Consider the following 14,848-nt stretch of genomic DNA (forward strand, 5'->3'; position numbering starts at 1 on the left):
ATAGCCGAGCCAACCCAGTAGACCTTGTTTGAGTATCAGTTCCAATCGGATGTGAGCTAATGAATGAAACATTAGCCATAGGACGTCGCCATCAGCGAGCTCGCAGTCCCTCCGACGCCAGGATCTGGTTTCACGCGCCTGTCAACTGCGCTTCCAAACACCGTCGCTCGCCTGTTTCTCACAAGGTGGATTTTTGCTGAAGGGAAAAGACGATGGATGTTAACACTGGGGGATCAGGAGTTAGGCGATAGAGGCGTGAAGGGATGCCCGTGCCATGGGCACAGAGCGCGAGGCCAACGAGAAGGCGAGCGGGGAGGGCGATAAGTCTCAACTGGAAGCTGCCAGTGTAAGTAGGATGTGTCTGAATTATTGGGGTTGTTGCTCTAGACGTAGCGTAGCTTAAACTACAGTACTGTAAATCTTCATTTTTATCAGTTAAGTCCCTTTTTTAAAGTTTTATTTGGAATACAGCCATTTCCGCTCATCAAAACCTGGAGATTTGAGTGGACGTGACATTAAAACCTCTAACGTGTTTTTTTTCTTCTTCTCCGTTGCTTGATTAAATGTGTGTGAAATAGATTAAGCTTTTTTTTCCGTGGGAATCTACATCCCACCAGCTTGTGATGGATTAAGTGCCTGTTGCACAGTATGGGATGACACCGAATGAATAATACATGTCCGTTGGGTAACTCAATGAGAGCGCAGAGCTGCATCTGATGGAGTTACTGGTGCTGTCGGCCTTTCTTTCTTCCAGAGCCAAAGTGACCAGTAATGGAGCATCATTACTGGTAGACACGAGCTTACGTCACTGCTCAACGGCCAAATGTGAATGCTGCCCTTTCACTTTGTGGACATGGATGTTCTCTCTGTGGACCTTGTACCATTTGAATTCTTGCCCCCTCTTTTCTCACATGCATTCTGGATCGATTAGCACATTGTGTGTCCTCCTGCAATCTGTCCTGGATAAGGTGCTGCGATAAGAGACGCGCGTACAGTTTACTGCCACCAACGGTGTGCACTTTGCATTAGAGTGTGAATGTGTCCTCCCTCCTCGGCTGCAGATCGCCGATGTGTCTGTGGAGGTGGCCACAGTCGACCACACACTGCAGAAGATCTGCAGGAAGTACAGGAAGACCAGGCGGAAGCCCAAAGGACTCAAGAGGCTGCAGGCGCGTCTGTTGAGCATCCCCCACCTGGCCGTCATCATCACAGCGGTGGTGTTTGTGGTGCTGATCATCATGTGGTCCCTGCTGTGGGTCTTCCTATGTAAGTCCGAGGATTCTCATCTATAATGTCTTCACAGCGTAGGATTACAAGAGTGGAACTGCATTACCACTTTCATCCCTTAACCAATGTTATATTTTTACATACTTTTGAATTTATATTTTACGGTGGTTAAATATTACATTTTGTTTTTTTACTCACATATTCCTTTTCTTAATTCTTGTATATTGTTGTTTATTGTGTGTACTGTCTGTAAATTGCATCAGCAGTCAGATTTGATTAAAGCAGATGATTTTAATAACGACAGACCTTTAACCCATAATGCAAGGTGTGACTCCATCTACTTAGTTCGCAGGGAAAGCAACAGTGGAGTGTATTTTGCCGGTATGTTTCGTGTTGCCAACGTGGAGTTTATCCCGGAGTACCGGCAGGCAGAGTCCCGTGAGTTTGTATCCTTGGCGGGAAAAATACAGCACGTGGTATGTATTGACGTAACGCAGGTATTTACGCGACGGTCGGTGTTTAACTGGGACCCGGCTTACAGTTAACTGCCGGTGTCTCGTAGGTGAGCAATGTGTTCAAGGTGTCCTCAGTAGCCAGACTCTACAAGCAAGCCATCATTTCAGACCTCAGGTACTAAAGTGGGGCCCGTTGGTCGTCACAACTCACGAAGCAGAACGAGGCCCGGCTCATATTTAGGAGTTGCTTTGTCCCCCGTTTCCCGCCCACAGCAACAACGACAAGGGCGGCGTGCTGGTTCATTTCTGGATGGCGTTTGTGGTCCCTCAGCTAAGGAGCAAATCCGTGTGCGAGGAGTGTGTGGAAGCCATTTTTAGAGACTCTGTTCACATCAGCATGATGAACAGGTCGTCCGTGGGCTACCTGCTGGGACTCCCGGTGGACATGGACTCCATCCTCATCAACGGTGCGTCGGTGTGGTTTCTTTCTTTTTTTTTTACCCGCGCATCCACGACGAGTGTGTCTCAATAGCAGAGATTGATTGTTGTGTCTTCACTCCAGCTGTTGAGCGCTCGGACTACTCATCAAGCGGAGCAGGTAGGGCGACGACACACGAGGTGTGATTAAAGTCCACATCTGTATGTCGTGATGTGCGTCCACGGGGGGTCGTTTTCCCCTCCCGTCCCCAGGCTCGCAGTGCGTGGGCAAGCTGTACGCCAACCTCCCCGGCCTGAGCGTCCCGCTGAACGTCTTCTCGTCGTGGGGCGGCGTGAGCTGCCACGTGAAGCTCACCTCCGCGCCGGGCTCTCTGATCCGCCTGACCGTCGCCTCCTTCCTCATCGAGCCCAGCGACTGCGTGAGCGACGGCCTGACCGCGTACGACGCCCTGCTGCCCATGAGAGGGCGCATTCTGCACAGGTCAGGTCGCCGCTGCGTCTTCCTCCTGAAAACGTCAAACAGCGCGCGTGAAGCACAGTGTGTCTCTGTGCTGCAGGATGTGTGAGCCAGTGTCCCGCTCGTTCTCCCTGGTGTCCACCTCCAATGTCATGCTGCTGTCCTTCAGGATGACCAACGGCAACAAGAGCTTCAGGGGACACTTTGAGGCCATCGCTGAAGAAAGTATGACAGGTTTACCATCGAAATGTACAGGCCACTGGTTGCCAGTCCTGTTTGACCATACGATTTATTTCATCTTCACACCCGTGAGATTTATCTAGAGACCAATTCTGTCTCTCTCAGTGTCTCAGATTGAGACCCACGTAGAGCCTGACATCATCGGTCAAATCTACAGCCCCTTCCACCCGAGCCTTCTGCCCCCACAGTGCTTCTCCACGTGGAAGTTTGAGGTAGAGCACAGACACGCATGCACACACGTGCAAATAGCTTTTATTGATTTGTGTATTCTGTATTTCCGCGCAGACCCCTAGCAGCGCTTTAGGAGTTGCTCTGCAGTTTCAGAACTACGTACTGAAGCCAAAGGAAGTGAATGGCTGCGAACACGGCTGGTGGAAGGTTAACGAAATCATGTGAGATGGAAAACCCAAAACACTTTTACACTGCAAAGAATATTCGTATTCATCCCACGACAACGACAACCGGTGACGGTTCGTTGATGCGGTCTTTCCCCCCCCGCAGATTCTGTGGCAGCTACGTGGGGCACCACACGGTGTTTCGGATCTCGGACCACAGCCCAGAGGTGGAGTTTCGCTGCAGCTCGCGTGTCTCTGCTCAGCCTTTCCAGGCGACTTACAGCAGCTACAACATCAGCCAGCGTAAGCCCTGCTGGACTTGGCGTCACCGCCAGGATGCTTTGTGGGAAATGACAGATCAAGTGTCACAATGGACCTCCGTGTGGATGTGATTCATTGACAAAACGTTGGAAATAGAGACATGGAAACATTTGACGGACATTTTAAAAGTAAAAGAAACTTTTATTTAATCATTGAATTGATCTCTTCCCGTGTGTGTGTGCGCGTGTGCGTGCGTGCGTGTGCCTGCGTGCGTGCGTGCCAGCCTGTCTAGAGAACCACTTCCTATGCTCCACAGGACTCTGTGTGGAAAAGAGTCGCCGTTGCGACGGCCTTGACGACTGCCAGGATGAGAGTGACGAGGTCTTCTGCTGTAGGTCGTCCTATTGGTCACTTTCAGTTCTGGTTGCTTAAAAGGACAAATGGCACCGCGAAGTACTGGTAACGCATCACACTGTCTCACACACGTTTTCACAGCGAGGCCGACAAAGAACTGCGGTGGTAACAGCCCTCTGCATCCTTTGTTCGTGTGCAATGGAGAGACAGACTGCGCCAATGGAATAGATGAGACCAACTGCACTCAGGGTATGAATCCTTACAACGAACACACTTAGCCTTTTACCCTTTAAACGATAATAATTACAATATGTTCTCTGCTTTTTTGCAGAAACAACCTGCTCCGCAATCAGGTATCAGTGCAGCAGTGGCTCCTGCATCTTGAAAAAAAATGCAAAGTGTGATGGTGTTCTTGACTGTCAGGACCACAGTGATGAGGCTGATTGTGGTGAGCGCTCTGCATTCCCTGCTCCATGTGCACATCTTAAAAATGGCAGCAAAAAGAAAAAAACAATAATACCACTAAAGACTTTTCTCTCTGTGTGTGTGTGTGTGTGTGTGTGTGTGTGTGTGTGTGTGTGTGTGTGTGTGTGTGTGTGTGTGTGTGTGTGTGTGTGTGTGTGTGTGTGTGCGCATTATATATATATATATATATATATATATATATATATATATATATATATATAAATAATCTGGAAAGTTGGGTTTTTGAAATGTCAACATGTGGTATAATGCAGAACCATTTGTTCTGTAAGACACAATATCAACACTTTTAAAAATCAATTTTTAAGAATTTGATATTTTTAATAACCCAGCATTAACAGTTCTGCCCGTCATTGTTTAAAATCAAGTTCTGAAACTCAAGGTTAGAATTATGAAAGTAAAATCATGTTAAAATGCTGTTTCCAGCACTTTTATCATCATAAATGATTTGCCTTGCCATCATCATAATTGTACTCAGCCAGGACTGTTGTTGTTTTTTCAACTGACAACCAGTTCAATGATTTATCAACTAAGGCAGAATCACACATATAGGGGACATATTCCTCTGAGTTGTTGGCTAATAATGAAGCAACTGATGCATACTGATTATTGTGCTGCCACACACACACACACACACACACACACACACACACACACACACACACACACACACACACACACACACACACCCCAAACCAAAGTCTAGTGTGATACGATCATAAGCGCAATATCCATCTCTGCGTGCTGCTCAGCCTGCGGGCGTCCCTCCTCGGTGAAGAAGACTGGTTCCCCTCCTGGACGGGAGCGCATCGTGGGGGGAGATAACTCCGTGGAGGGGGAGTGGCCGTGGCAGGTCAGCCTCCACTTCTCTGGTCAGCTGTACTGTGGCGCGTCGGTCCTCTCCTCCGATTGGCTCGTCTCAGCGGCACACTGCTTCAGCAAGGAACGGTCGGTCACACTCACTCCGGTTGTGGTTGTTATACTTTCAGTTTCTTTAAAACGTGTGACCTCTTGAAACACGGTGGTTGCAAACACCCGTCAGGTGTCACGTTATGTGGACACCGCTGGTATTATCAAACTTCAAACAACAATCAACAGGTCATGACGATGGCTGAACCTCACTTCATATTTTATTATATTAAGAGCTTTCCTCACATTTCAACTGATTCACAACAATTTATGCCCCCCCCCCGGTGACCCTTGACCTCTGACTCCACCAGGCTTTCTGACCCACGTTACTGGAGCGCCCACCTCGGCATGCTGACGCAGGGGAGCGCGAAACACGTGGCGGAGATCCAGCGCATCGTGGTGCACGAGTATTACGACGAGTACACGTTTGACTACGACATCGCCCTGCTGCAGCTGAAGAAGCCCTGGCCCCCCTCCCTCAGCCCGCTGGTCCAGCCCGTGTGCCTGCCGCCCTCCTCCCACGCCGTCACTGACAGCCATCGCTGCGTCGTCACCGGCTGGGGGTACCGCTCCGAAGACGGTGAGCAACTCTTTGGATGAAGGCCAGCGGCTTGCGTACATTGGTATAAGTAAATAAATATTCACATCTGTCCATTTGCATGATCTTCACCCCCCCCCCCCCCCCCCCCCCGCCTGCAGACAAAGTGCTTCCGTCAGTGCTGCAGAAAGCAGAGGTGTCCATAGTGAGCCAGACCGACTGTAAGAAGAGCTTAGGACCTGTCTCATCCCGCATGCTGTGTGCCGGGGTCGCCTCCGGAGAGCGGGACGCCTGCAGGGTGAGCTCACATCCGAATCGAATCCCCCATAATCCCCTGCATTGCAGTTTCTAGGAGAGGAAGTGAAGCTTTGAAAAGTGTCCGTGTACCGTTTAAACGTTCTTTCGGCATGGACTGCACCTTTTTTGTTTCTCAGGGCGATTCCGGCGGGCCTCTGTCCTGCCAGGCACCGGGCGGGGGCCGCTGGTTCCTGATTGGCATTGTCAGCTGGGGGTCGGGCTGTGGCAGACCCAACCTGCCCGGGGTCTACACCAGGGTCAACAAATTCACCTCCTGGATCTACAGCCATATCAGCTGACAATGATGGAACTCTTATTCATCCAGTGCAAGCAGATTATATCACACCAATTAAAGCATCTTCAGTGGACTGTGTGTTTGTTAAAGAGCACGAATTTGAATTATAATAAAGTATCCTCCTCCCTCCGAGTCTGTTCATTGGATGTTGATGTTCTGTTTACTGATCAAGTGTCTAGTAGTAGTTTGCCATGCTTTCCTCCCCCATGGAGCACCCAAGGGCGCAGCAGCCAGGCTCCAATGGTTGGACCCCGTGCACGTTTCCCTCCCGTAGCTTTTGCTCCCACATACACGGCGAGGACAATTTGCCCACAATATCTGTGGCGCGGACGGTTGTGCGGATCGCAGGCAGAGCCTTTCATAGTGCCCTCATTGTCCCCCGCACTGCATTCTGGGGCTCCGCGTGACACCTGCCACCCACTTCAGGTAAACGGGAGTCCGGTGAATGGCCGCAGCATCCGAGCCACTCAGGTCGGATTTCTGAGGGGTTTTTTTTTTTTTTTCTCAAAGGAAGCGACAGTGGGGGTTTCCTCTCTCTCTCTCTCTCTCTCTCTCCCCCCATCGTTTCCATGCCTGAGGTATTGTTGCATATTGCCTCTGCGGAGCTAAACGGCACAGTGCTATGAGGACTCTCCCCAAAAGCAAAACCTGCGAAGTGTACTGCGTCTCCGGGCATGGACATGGATCAGACTGCTCCGCTGCACAAGTAAGTCACCAGTCAGTTAGTTGCGCGTAAAGGACAATTGCACCAAACATGACTTTGCCCTCCGTGAGACCTGTGTTATCAATTTATTTTAAATAGATGTTTAACTCTGGTGAGCTTTCTTCTCCAATAGCAGAGGGATGCCTCACAACCAGAACCCCCTTTTAAGCACGCTCGGCCGTGGCTCATCCTAATTGCAAAATCTGTCTCCGGCGGTTTGTGGGTGTCCTTCTCATGTGTGTCCACACCGGGGTGAGCCACTTGATTGAGCCAGGCCGTGGGAAAGTGGACTCGTCTAGCCACGCTTTGTCTGCTCCCCCGGGGAGTCCTGCCAACCCCCTTAAATGTTTAAGAAGATCCTTTCAGCCCTGGGATGCTCACCGTTACTCTCACTGAACCCGAGTCTGCTCGGCCATTAAGTCTGCGCCTCATTGATTTTGGCAGATAGGCTGCGTTTCGTTTGCTGTTCACCTGCGAGTACAACAATTGGAAGCCACTTGAGCCCGAGAGGTTAAAAACCCGGTATGATATTTGAGTCATGCCCTTGTCTCTGGAAGGGAGAGGGGGAGTCGAAGGAGCCTGCCGAGTCGCCGGGCCCCCCCACGGAGCCTGAGGACCAGGCCGAGCAGAAGGCGGAGGGGGGGGGAGCTCCAGCCGGTGGCTCCAGGAGGAGGTGGATGTTGGGTGCGCTGCCTTTCTTTCCCTTCGCTGCTGCCATTGCATTGACGGTCCACTACTTAGCATGTAAGTGCACACCTGCTTCTCTCCCGTCCTCCAAATGTGTTCATTTTGATTTTCACCCAAGTGCACCTGTCCCGCACCTCTGCCCCGCTCCTCTCCAGCGCCGCCCTCCTCGGTGTTCTTCCTCGGTGGCAGCGTGGAGTTCCCGAACCTGAGCTTCTCCTCGGAGCTGACTGACTCCACCTCCCCTCAGTTCCGCCTGCAGGCCCGGGCTTTGAACCGTTATGTAAGTGGAGCGAAGTACTCGTCCGTCATTGCCTCCCTTCTGAAGGACACATTAGAGCGCTGCTTGACCTTCCCGCGCTCAGCCGAAGCCGGTCTTGCTGTTCTAACGTTGATGTGGTTCACTACAGCAGGCCGGGTCACGTCGTTAATGTGGTGCCTACGTCGCTGCCCTATTTTCTACTTCCCATTAATGTCTTTGCATTCTTATTTGTTTCCTTTTCTCTTTATTCGTCTTTGTCCTCCACTCTCTTTCTCTCAGTTTTTTTTTCTTCTGCACGCCACTTTTCTCCCCTCTGTCCCTCTCTCTGTCTCTCTCTGGTGGTGTTAAATGTAAAGCTGAAACGGGAGCCGGCCACTGTGTGTGTGTGTGTGTGCGTGTGCGTGTGTGTGCGTGTGTGTATGTGGGTGCAAGTTCCTGGGACCCCGAGGGACGGGGGCCTTTCAGGGCCGAGGACAAGCCTGGCATTTGTGAGTCTGGCCGGGCCCAAGCGGAGAGAGTGAGAGGAAGATCAGGCCTTCAATAAAAACATTGTCTGTGTGGCTTTCCAACAATCAGCCACTCTGTGTGCTGAACACCACAGAGAGCAGGTGAACCTCAGTTTGACGCTGGGCTTGCGAGGGAGAGACGGGGCAGTAGGGCAGGAGGGGATGACAGAGGGGTTGGAGGCTCGACAGAAATATGAGAAGGGGGGAATTTTGGGCTTTTTGGAGCAAACGGTCAGAAGGTCAGGCCGAAGATTCTCGCTGAGCAGTGGAGAAATGGCAAAACCCCCAAAACCCTACACTGACACGGTGTAATGCTCCTTTAGGGCGGGTTAGCAGGCTTGTTAAGTGGTCACAGTATCTGTGCTGCCGACTGTTCATTAAAGAACAGGTGAACCCAAGGCCAGGAGCCCACACCTCAAAGGCTCCTAGCTCTACACGGCCGGCATGTAGAGACACAATGGAGCTCTGTGCTGCTCAAAGTCAACATACACACCAGCAGAGGTAGATACACACACACACACACACACACACACAAGAACAGTGCTGGTGTTGAGAGGTGTGTTCGACCAGGTGTTTCCATGTGTTACAAGTGAAAAGTGACCTCACTCGTGATGTCCCACCGATAGCAAACATGTGTCAACTATTGTTTTTTGTCTTTTAAAAAAAAAAAAAAAACAGTTCACTGAACTCTACGAGTCTTCGCCGTGGAGCTCTTACTACCTGCACTCAGGAATTACTGCCTTCAGGTTTGACGCATTAACATCAAGCCTCACGATGAAATGACAGAAGTTCACAAACAAAAGGAGACAACAACAGACTTGCACAATAGCAACATTGTGAACCCTTTGTGTGACAGTGAAGGAGCAGAAGGGCTCAATGTCTTCTACTGGAGTAAATTTTCCGCCCCGGGCGACGTTGCCGTGGCGATCAAGAGGTCCGGGCCCGAGCGGCTGCAGCGCAGGCTCCCTGGCAGCAACAAGGTGCAGCGGGACAGCCGCAACGAGCAGCGCTATTACATGGAGCAAGATGACGACACGCTCCACCTGCTGGGTAGAGGCTCTCACTTTAGACACACACACACACACATATGACGTGCACAAGCGTGTGGTGTTTGGCCCTATGCTGATATTGGTATGCAATAAAAAAAGACTCATGAATAAGACATGAGACTTCAAATAGAAAAATGAATTCACACTCAGGCCTAAATGCTGATAATTGACATATTATAATTGATATTTATTGCTGTAGAGGGGTACTGAATTTGTTTTGGCACCTCCTTTGTGTGCACGTAGGTTTGGACCCTGACGACTTTGAATCAGATGAAAAATCAGACAAGAGTAAGAACCCAAACAGCATCCAAAGTGGGAAGTGGCAGCTCGGCTTCCAAGGTTAGAAGAACACAGCTTCACGCTCCACATCGCTCTTCTTCTTAAAATGTATATGAATGTTTAAGGAATCCCTTCCTCTGTCCAGCAATGTCCTTTGACCTCTACGCCAAATATGGCAACAACCGCACCCTGAGCCTCGTGAGTCCCAAGAAGCCGTACTACCAGTGGCGTCTCCGCGTGCCGTCGGGTCACGTGGTCCGACTGGTCGTCCTCACGCTGCACGGTGCCACGCCGGGGAGCTGCACCGCCCACAAGCTGTCGGCCTACGACTTTTTACTCCCATTACAGAATAAGATAATCGCACGGTAAAAACACGCTTTCCCCCCCCCACCCCCCCGTACTGATAGCATGTCTGCAAAATGCCCATGTCTGCATGTTGCGTGTAATCACACCCCGGCTGCGTGTACCTGTCTCAGGTGGTGCGGGTTGCCTATTTCCGGTTCGTCGCCCGTCATGAAGCTGACATCCTCTGGGAATGTCATGTTGGTCACCTTCTCCTTCAGCAGACAGAGGGATGGAGCGATCTTCAAAGCGTACTTCCAAGCTATCCCGAGAGCAGGTTTGAGCGCTCTCGTGAAAAGACCTTTTCTACAAATCTTGTGCGATAAGTTTGTGCTGGAATGATTTATTTTCACAGTTGCCTTGGTGTTGTTGTGTATTGTGTGCACTTCATTCCCCCTGCAGGTTGTGGAGGGTCGATTTCCTCCTGGAACGGCTCTATTTCCTCCCCTTACTATCCCTCCTATTATCCTCCCAACGTAGACTGCACCTGGACACTACGGGTGAGTGTGGACATTGAGTGTGTTTGTGTCTGTGGTGGAAACCGTGGAAATATAAGTGTGAATCATGTCTTTAAAACTTGGCCCGTCCACATTCCGGCATGTGGATGCTTTCTTTAGTTGTCTTTGGTTACTTTATCAGGCGCCGTTTCCAGGATACTTGATCTCCATGACGATTGTGGCGATGGACATTCAGGATTCCCGGTCATCAGACGGTTGTGAGAAGGACTGGCTGGACATCGGAGGGATCAGGTGTGGACCATTAGCAACTCTGGGTCAGCATTTCATTCAGATGAATGAAATGTGTGTTATCTCATACCTGTTTGAGACACTGTCATGTGGCTGCACCTGAGACTCCTTCCTCGTGTGCTCTTCTGCATCTAGACTTTGTAACCCCGTGTCAGAAAGCGGCAAAAAGCGAGTCTACTCCTCTCCTCTCTCCCTCCACTTCCACTCGGACGAGTCTCTCACCCACAAGGGCTTCCACTTGCTCTATCGCGCCTTCTCCCCCGAGGGCAGTAAGTCAAATGTGATGAAACCATGTGATGAAGCTGCAATATGCTCCAACCAGAGCGACGAACTGCTACGACATGTCATTCGTTAAGGAACCCGGGTTCTAAAAAATCAGCATCCACACCAAAGAACGCCCTCTAAATCCAGAGAGTACATTGAAGTTTCCTCCCTGTTTATCCCCAGCCTGCCCTCGGCAGTTTCGCTGTGGCGATGGAGGCTGCATCCCTCTCAGGAAAGTGTGCGATGGAGTGAAAGACTGCTCGGACGGACGCGACGAGGCCAAATGCTGTAAGTGTGTTGCCTGAAGACACTTTTGTAAACCAACGTTTTTGTTTTGTTTTTTCACACTTAATCTGAAAAAAACACAACCATAGTGCTACACTCAGATCTGTATGTGTCTTTGTGTTTCTATGTGCATGTTTGCACATATGTGTAAAACGTGTAGCATCCTGCAGGCCAGGGGAGGTGCTGTGCGGGAACGGCCAGTGCAAGCCTCAAAGCAGCCAGTGTGTGAGCCAGAGCACCTGTGCAGACAGCAGTGAAGAGGGCGCCTGCGGTGAGCAGACGGACGCGGCCATGACACCACGTGCGCTCGCGCTTGTTTGCAGGATTTAAAGCTCATGTGGTTGTTTTCAGGAGGCAAATGTCCCCACATGTGTTCCAACAAAGTATGTCTGCCGAAGACTTCAGTGTGTAACGGGGTGATTGACTGCAAAGACCGCAGTGATGAACTCAACTGCACCAGAGCGTGTGAGTGCACAGATGTTGCACTGACTGATCAATGAAGTGCATTTCAGTGCATAACGTTGCACCTTTAAAGCGACCCCTCGTTTCACTGCCTTGTTATGTCCGTTATCTTCATTAGACCTCAAAGGCTGCTCCTCCTCCTCATACAAATGTGCCAATGGAAAGTGTGTAAGTAAGGTGAACCCCGAGTGTGACGGAGTCAAAGACTGCTTTGACGGCTCGGATGAACTGCGCTGTGGTGAGTTCCAATAGCGACTAAAAAAAGCGAATGAAACCCCTCTAAATTTCTTAAGCGATATATAAATATATATATATATGTATGTATATATATATATATATATATATATACATATGTATTTGTATCATCTGTCTCCCTGTGGGTCGCAGGCTGCGGCACCAGGCCCAGGAAGCGTACTAAGATAGTGGGCGGCTCTGATGCCGGGGCGGGGTCGTGGCCGTGGCAGGTCAGCCTCCAGATGGAACGTTACGGACACGTCTGTGGAGCCACGCTGGTCGCCAACCGCTGGCTCATCTCGGCAGCTCACTGCTTCCAGGACTCCGACGCAATCAAGTGAGAATGACCCTCCTCACCCCGGGCGGCACACGGCACACACAGCTTCGGTGTGTGTGCCGTGTGCCCATGAGTGCTTTGTCTGCAGATACTCAGACGCCCGTGCGTGGCGGGCCTACCTGGGAATGCGGCTGATGACTACGGGGAACAACGGGGCCGCCACCAGGCCCATCCGGCGGATTCTCCTCCACCCGCAGTACGACCAGTTCACCTCCGACTACGACATCGCCCTCCTCGAGCTCAGCGCTCCCGTCTTCTTCAATGACCTGGTGCAGCCCGTGTGCGTCCCCGCGCCCTCACACACCTTCACCACGGGGACCAGCTGCTACGTCACAGGCTGGGGGGTCCTCATGGAGGACGGTAGGAGCTCAAATTTACCTCCCTCCCAAAAGAAAAACAACGTTTGCAGATCTTGAATGCAACGTGGGGCCCAAATAAACACAGCAGGGCGACGTTCAGAACACCTGAAGACTTTGCGTTTGCTTTAATTAAAGGTGAACTGGCCGCTCACTTACAAGAGGCCACAGTGAAGATCATCAACAGGAAGACTTGTAACAAACTGTACGACGAGGCCGTCACCCCCAGGATGCTGTGCGCCGGGAACCTACAGGGAGGAGTGGACGCCTGCCAGGTGAGTGTGTACATCAGTGTACTGCTCTCACTATCCATGCTCAGCTTTGCTGCAAGCTCAACGCACTTCCATTAGACGTAGAAGACACTGTAAGTGGACTTGTGTTCCCTCAGGGTGACTCCGGAGGGCCTCTGGTGTGTCTGGAGCGGGGCAGGCGGTGGTTCCTGGCGGGGATCGTGAGCTGGGGCGAGGGCTGTGCGAGGCAGAACCGGCCCGGCGTCTACACACAGGTGGTCAAGTTCACCGACTGGATTCAACAGCAGACGAAAGGACAGGTGTAACTGAGGACCACGTGGAGAGAAAAAAAGAAACAGAATTAACACACATTGACGAAGGTTTCAGACCCCAGTTCGTCTTCATATTCTGTCATTTCTTTTGTCCACGGCAGCGGGACCAGCAGGAGGAGCGTCCCTGCCTCACACCAACCAGCTTTCCTTTAAAAAAGTACTGAACCTGATCAATTCAATTGACTCGGTTTTTGGTCGTGGCACGTTAATGTAAGAATACAAGTTACAGAATTAAAAATACCCAATTCTGTTAAAGAGTCCCGCCGAAAACCCACTCTATTAGCTTTGAGTTTTCACTGTCTGCACACTTGTAGAGTGAGCTGTGTGTTAATATCTACTTTATATAAGTCTCCTCAATCAGATGGACGGGTCAGGCCAAAGTACGACAACCAGCCGGGTTGTCCTGTGTGTCAATGTAGCCAATTACCTCCTGCTTTCCCATCGTCTCTGTCCTGCCTGCTAGATTTTTCATTTTTCACTTCACGGAGATTGTGACCGTTTCACCTGCCGCCAACAGAAATCCAGATAGTCCTTTTTATTGAATGTGGAAAGAGTTCTCTCCCCACGCACATGTAACCTTATATGTTATTGCCATCTACATTCGTCCATGTACTGTATATGCGTGTTTTAAGAGTTGTTGTACTGTATGTTTATGTGTGTGCATTTGTATATCATCAGTTCACCTCAGAGCCTTAAATTCAATATATTCTGTAACTGTAGAGAAGTGAATAGTCCTTCAATAGGATGTGATAATATATTTGGTATTTCAGTCATACTGGGATTTAATTAGTCTCTGCGGTGCCTCGTTTGTACTTTATGCTCCATGAAAAGCATGATCCCATCTCCCCGTAAGGACCTGACGCCGTTGATGCTGCATGGCGAAGGGAGCCATGAGATTATTAGGAGAGCAGCCTACCATCCTTTCCTATGAGGTCACACTGGTCCTGTTTCTCCTGAAGTCGACTCTCATTCAGCTCACATCGCCACCCAGCGGCCTGACTGCGTCACTGCTTTATGTCTTGAGAAATAATGCACCTCCCAAGGATCCCAAAACATGCAGTTTGCATCATGGTTTCATTTTGTTATATGCTTTGACATTAAATACACAACTTTTAACGCAGCAGTTCTCCCAACAAAACGAACTTTCGCTGTACTTTTTAAAAACATTTTCTTCAAACATGACCATTTCTGTTGCTTCAACTACCAGGCCTTTGCACAGCACAGATATTTGGAGTACAGAGTTATCTGATGACGTCACGGTGTGATCAAGGAGTCACCATTTTACAGAGGTTCACTGTCTTTGTGGTGAGATCATTGCTTTTCTATAGCTGCACGCTGTGTTGCATGCCCTTCCAAGCGGAACGCGTGTTTATTTTCTTTTTTTTCCGGGGAAAAAAAAGCAGTTCTAAAAGTGAGAAGCGTGTCAAGTTGTTGATGCGGTCACCACCCGGTCTGATCCGGTGCCTACGTGCTGATCAACAGGTGTAC

General features: G+C 50.2%; 2 protein-coding genes across 2 annotated transcripts; both read left to right on the forward strand.

The window, feature by feature from the left end:
• Positions 1-139: 139 nt before the first annotated feature.
• On the forward strand, positions 140-6,415 carry tmprss7 (transmembrane serine protease 7). The gene is made up of 18 exons (XM_078096571.1): positions 140-346; positions 1,062-1,266; positions 1,573-1,703; positions 1,790-1,857; positions 1,956-2,149; positions 2,245-2,280; positions 2,373-2,601; positions 2,678-2,802; positions 2,923-3,029; positions 3,103-3,209; positions 3,319-3,455; positions 3,697-3,804; positions 3,909-4,016; positions 4,099-4,215; positions 5,003-5,198; positions 5,471-5,739; positions 5,859-5,995; positions 6,132-6,415. Exons 1-18 carry the CDS (start codon positions 275-277, stop codon positions 6,291-6,293), a joined length of 2,508 nt encoding a protein of 835 aa, XP_077952697.1. The 5' UTR covers positions 140-274; the 3' UTR covers positions 6,294-6,415.
• A 404-nt stretch (positions 6,416-6,819) lies between these two features.
• LOC120812035 (suppressor of tumorigenicity 14 protein homolog) lies at positions 6,820-14,146 on the forward strand. Its single transcript, XM_040167814.2, has 19 exons — positions 6,820-6,995; positions 7,550-7,736; positions 7,835-7,959; positions 9,123-9,190; positions 9,301-9,494; positions 9,737-9,832; positions 9,918-10,137; positions 10,249-10,391; positions 10,517-10,614; positions 10,754-10,863; positions 10,996-11,129; positions 11,308-11,412; positions 11,570-11,680; positions 11,761-11,874; positions 11,990-12,109; positions 12,259-12,442; positions 12,531-12,802; positions 12,937-13,073; positions 13,187-14,146. The coding sequence occupies exons 1-19, from the start codon at positions 6,912-6,914 to the stop codon at positions 13,352-13,354; spliced, it is 2,670 nt and encodes an 889-aa protein (XP_040023748.2). The 5' UTR covers positions 6,820-6,911; the 3' UTR covers positions 13,355-14,146.
• Positions 14,147-14,848: the final 702 nt, after the last annotated feature.

Source organism: Gasterosteus aculeatus, chromosome 21 (assembly GCF_964276395.1).
Source record: "Gasterosteus aculeatus chromosome 21, fGasAcu3.hap1.1, whole genome shotgun sequence".
In the NCBI taxonomy this organism is placed as follows: domain Eukaryota; kingdom Metazoa; phylum Chordata; class Actinopteri; order Perciformes; family Gasterosteidae; genus Gasterosteus; species Gasterosteus aculeatus.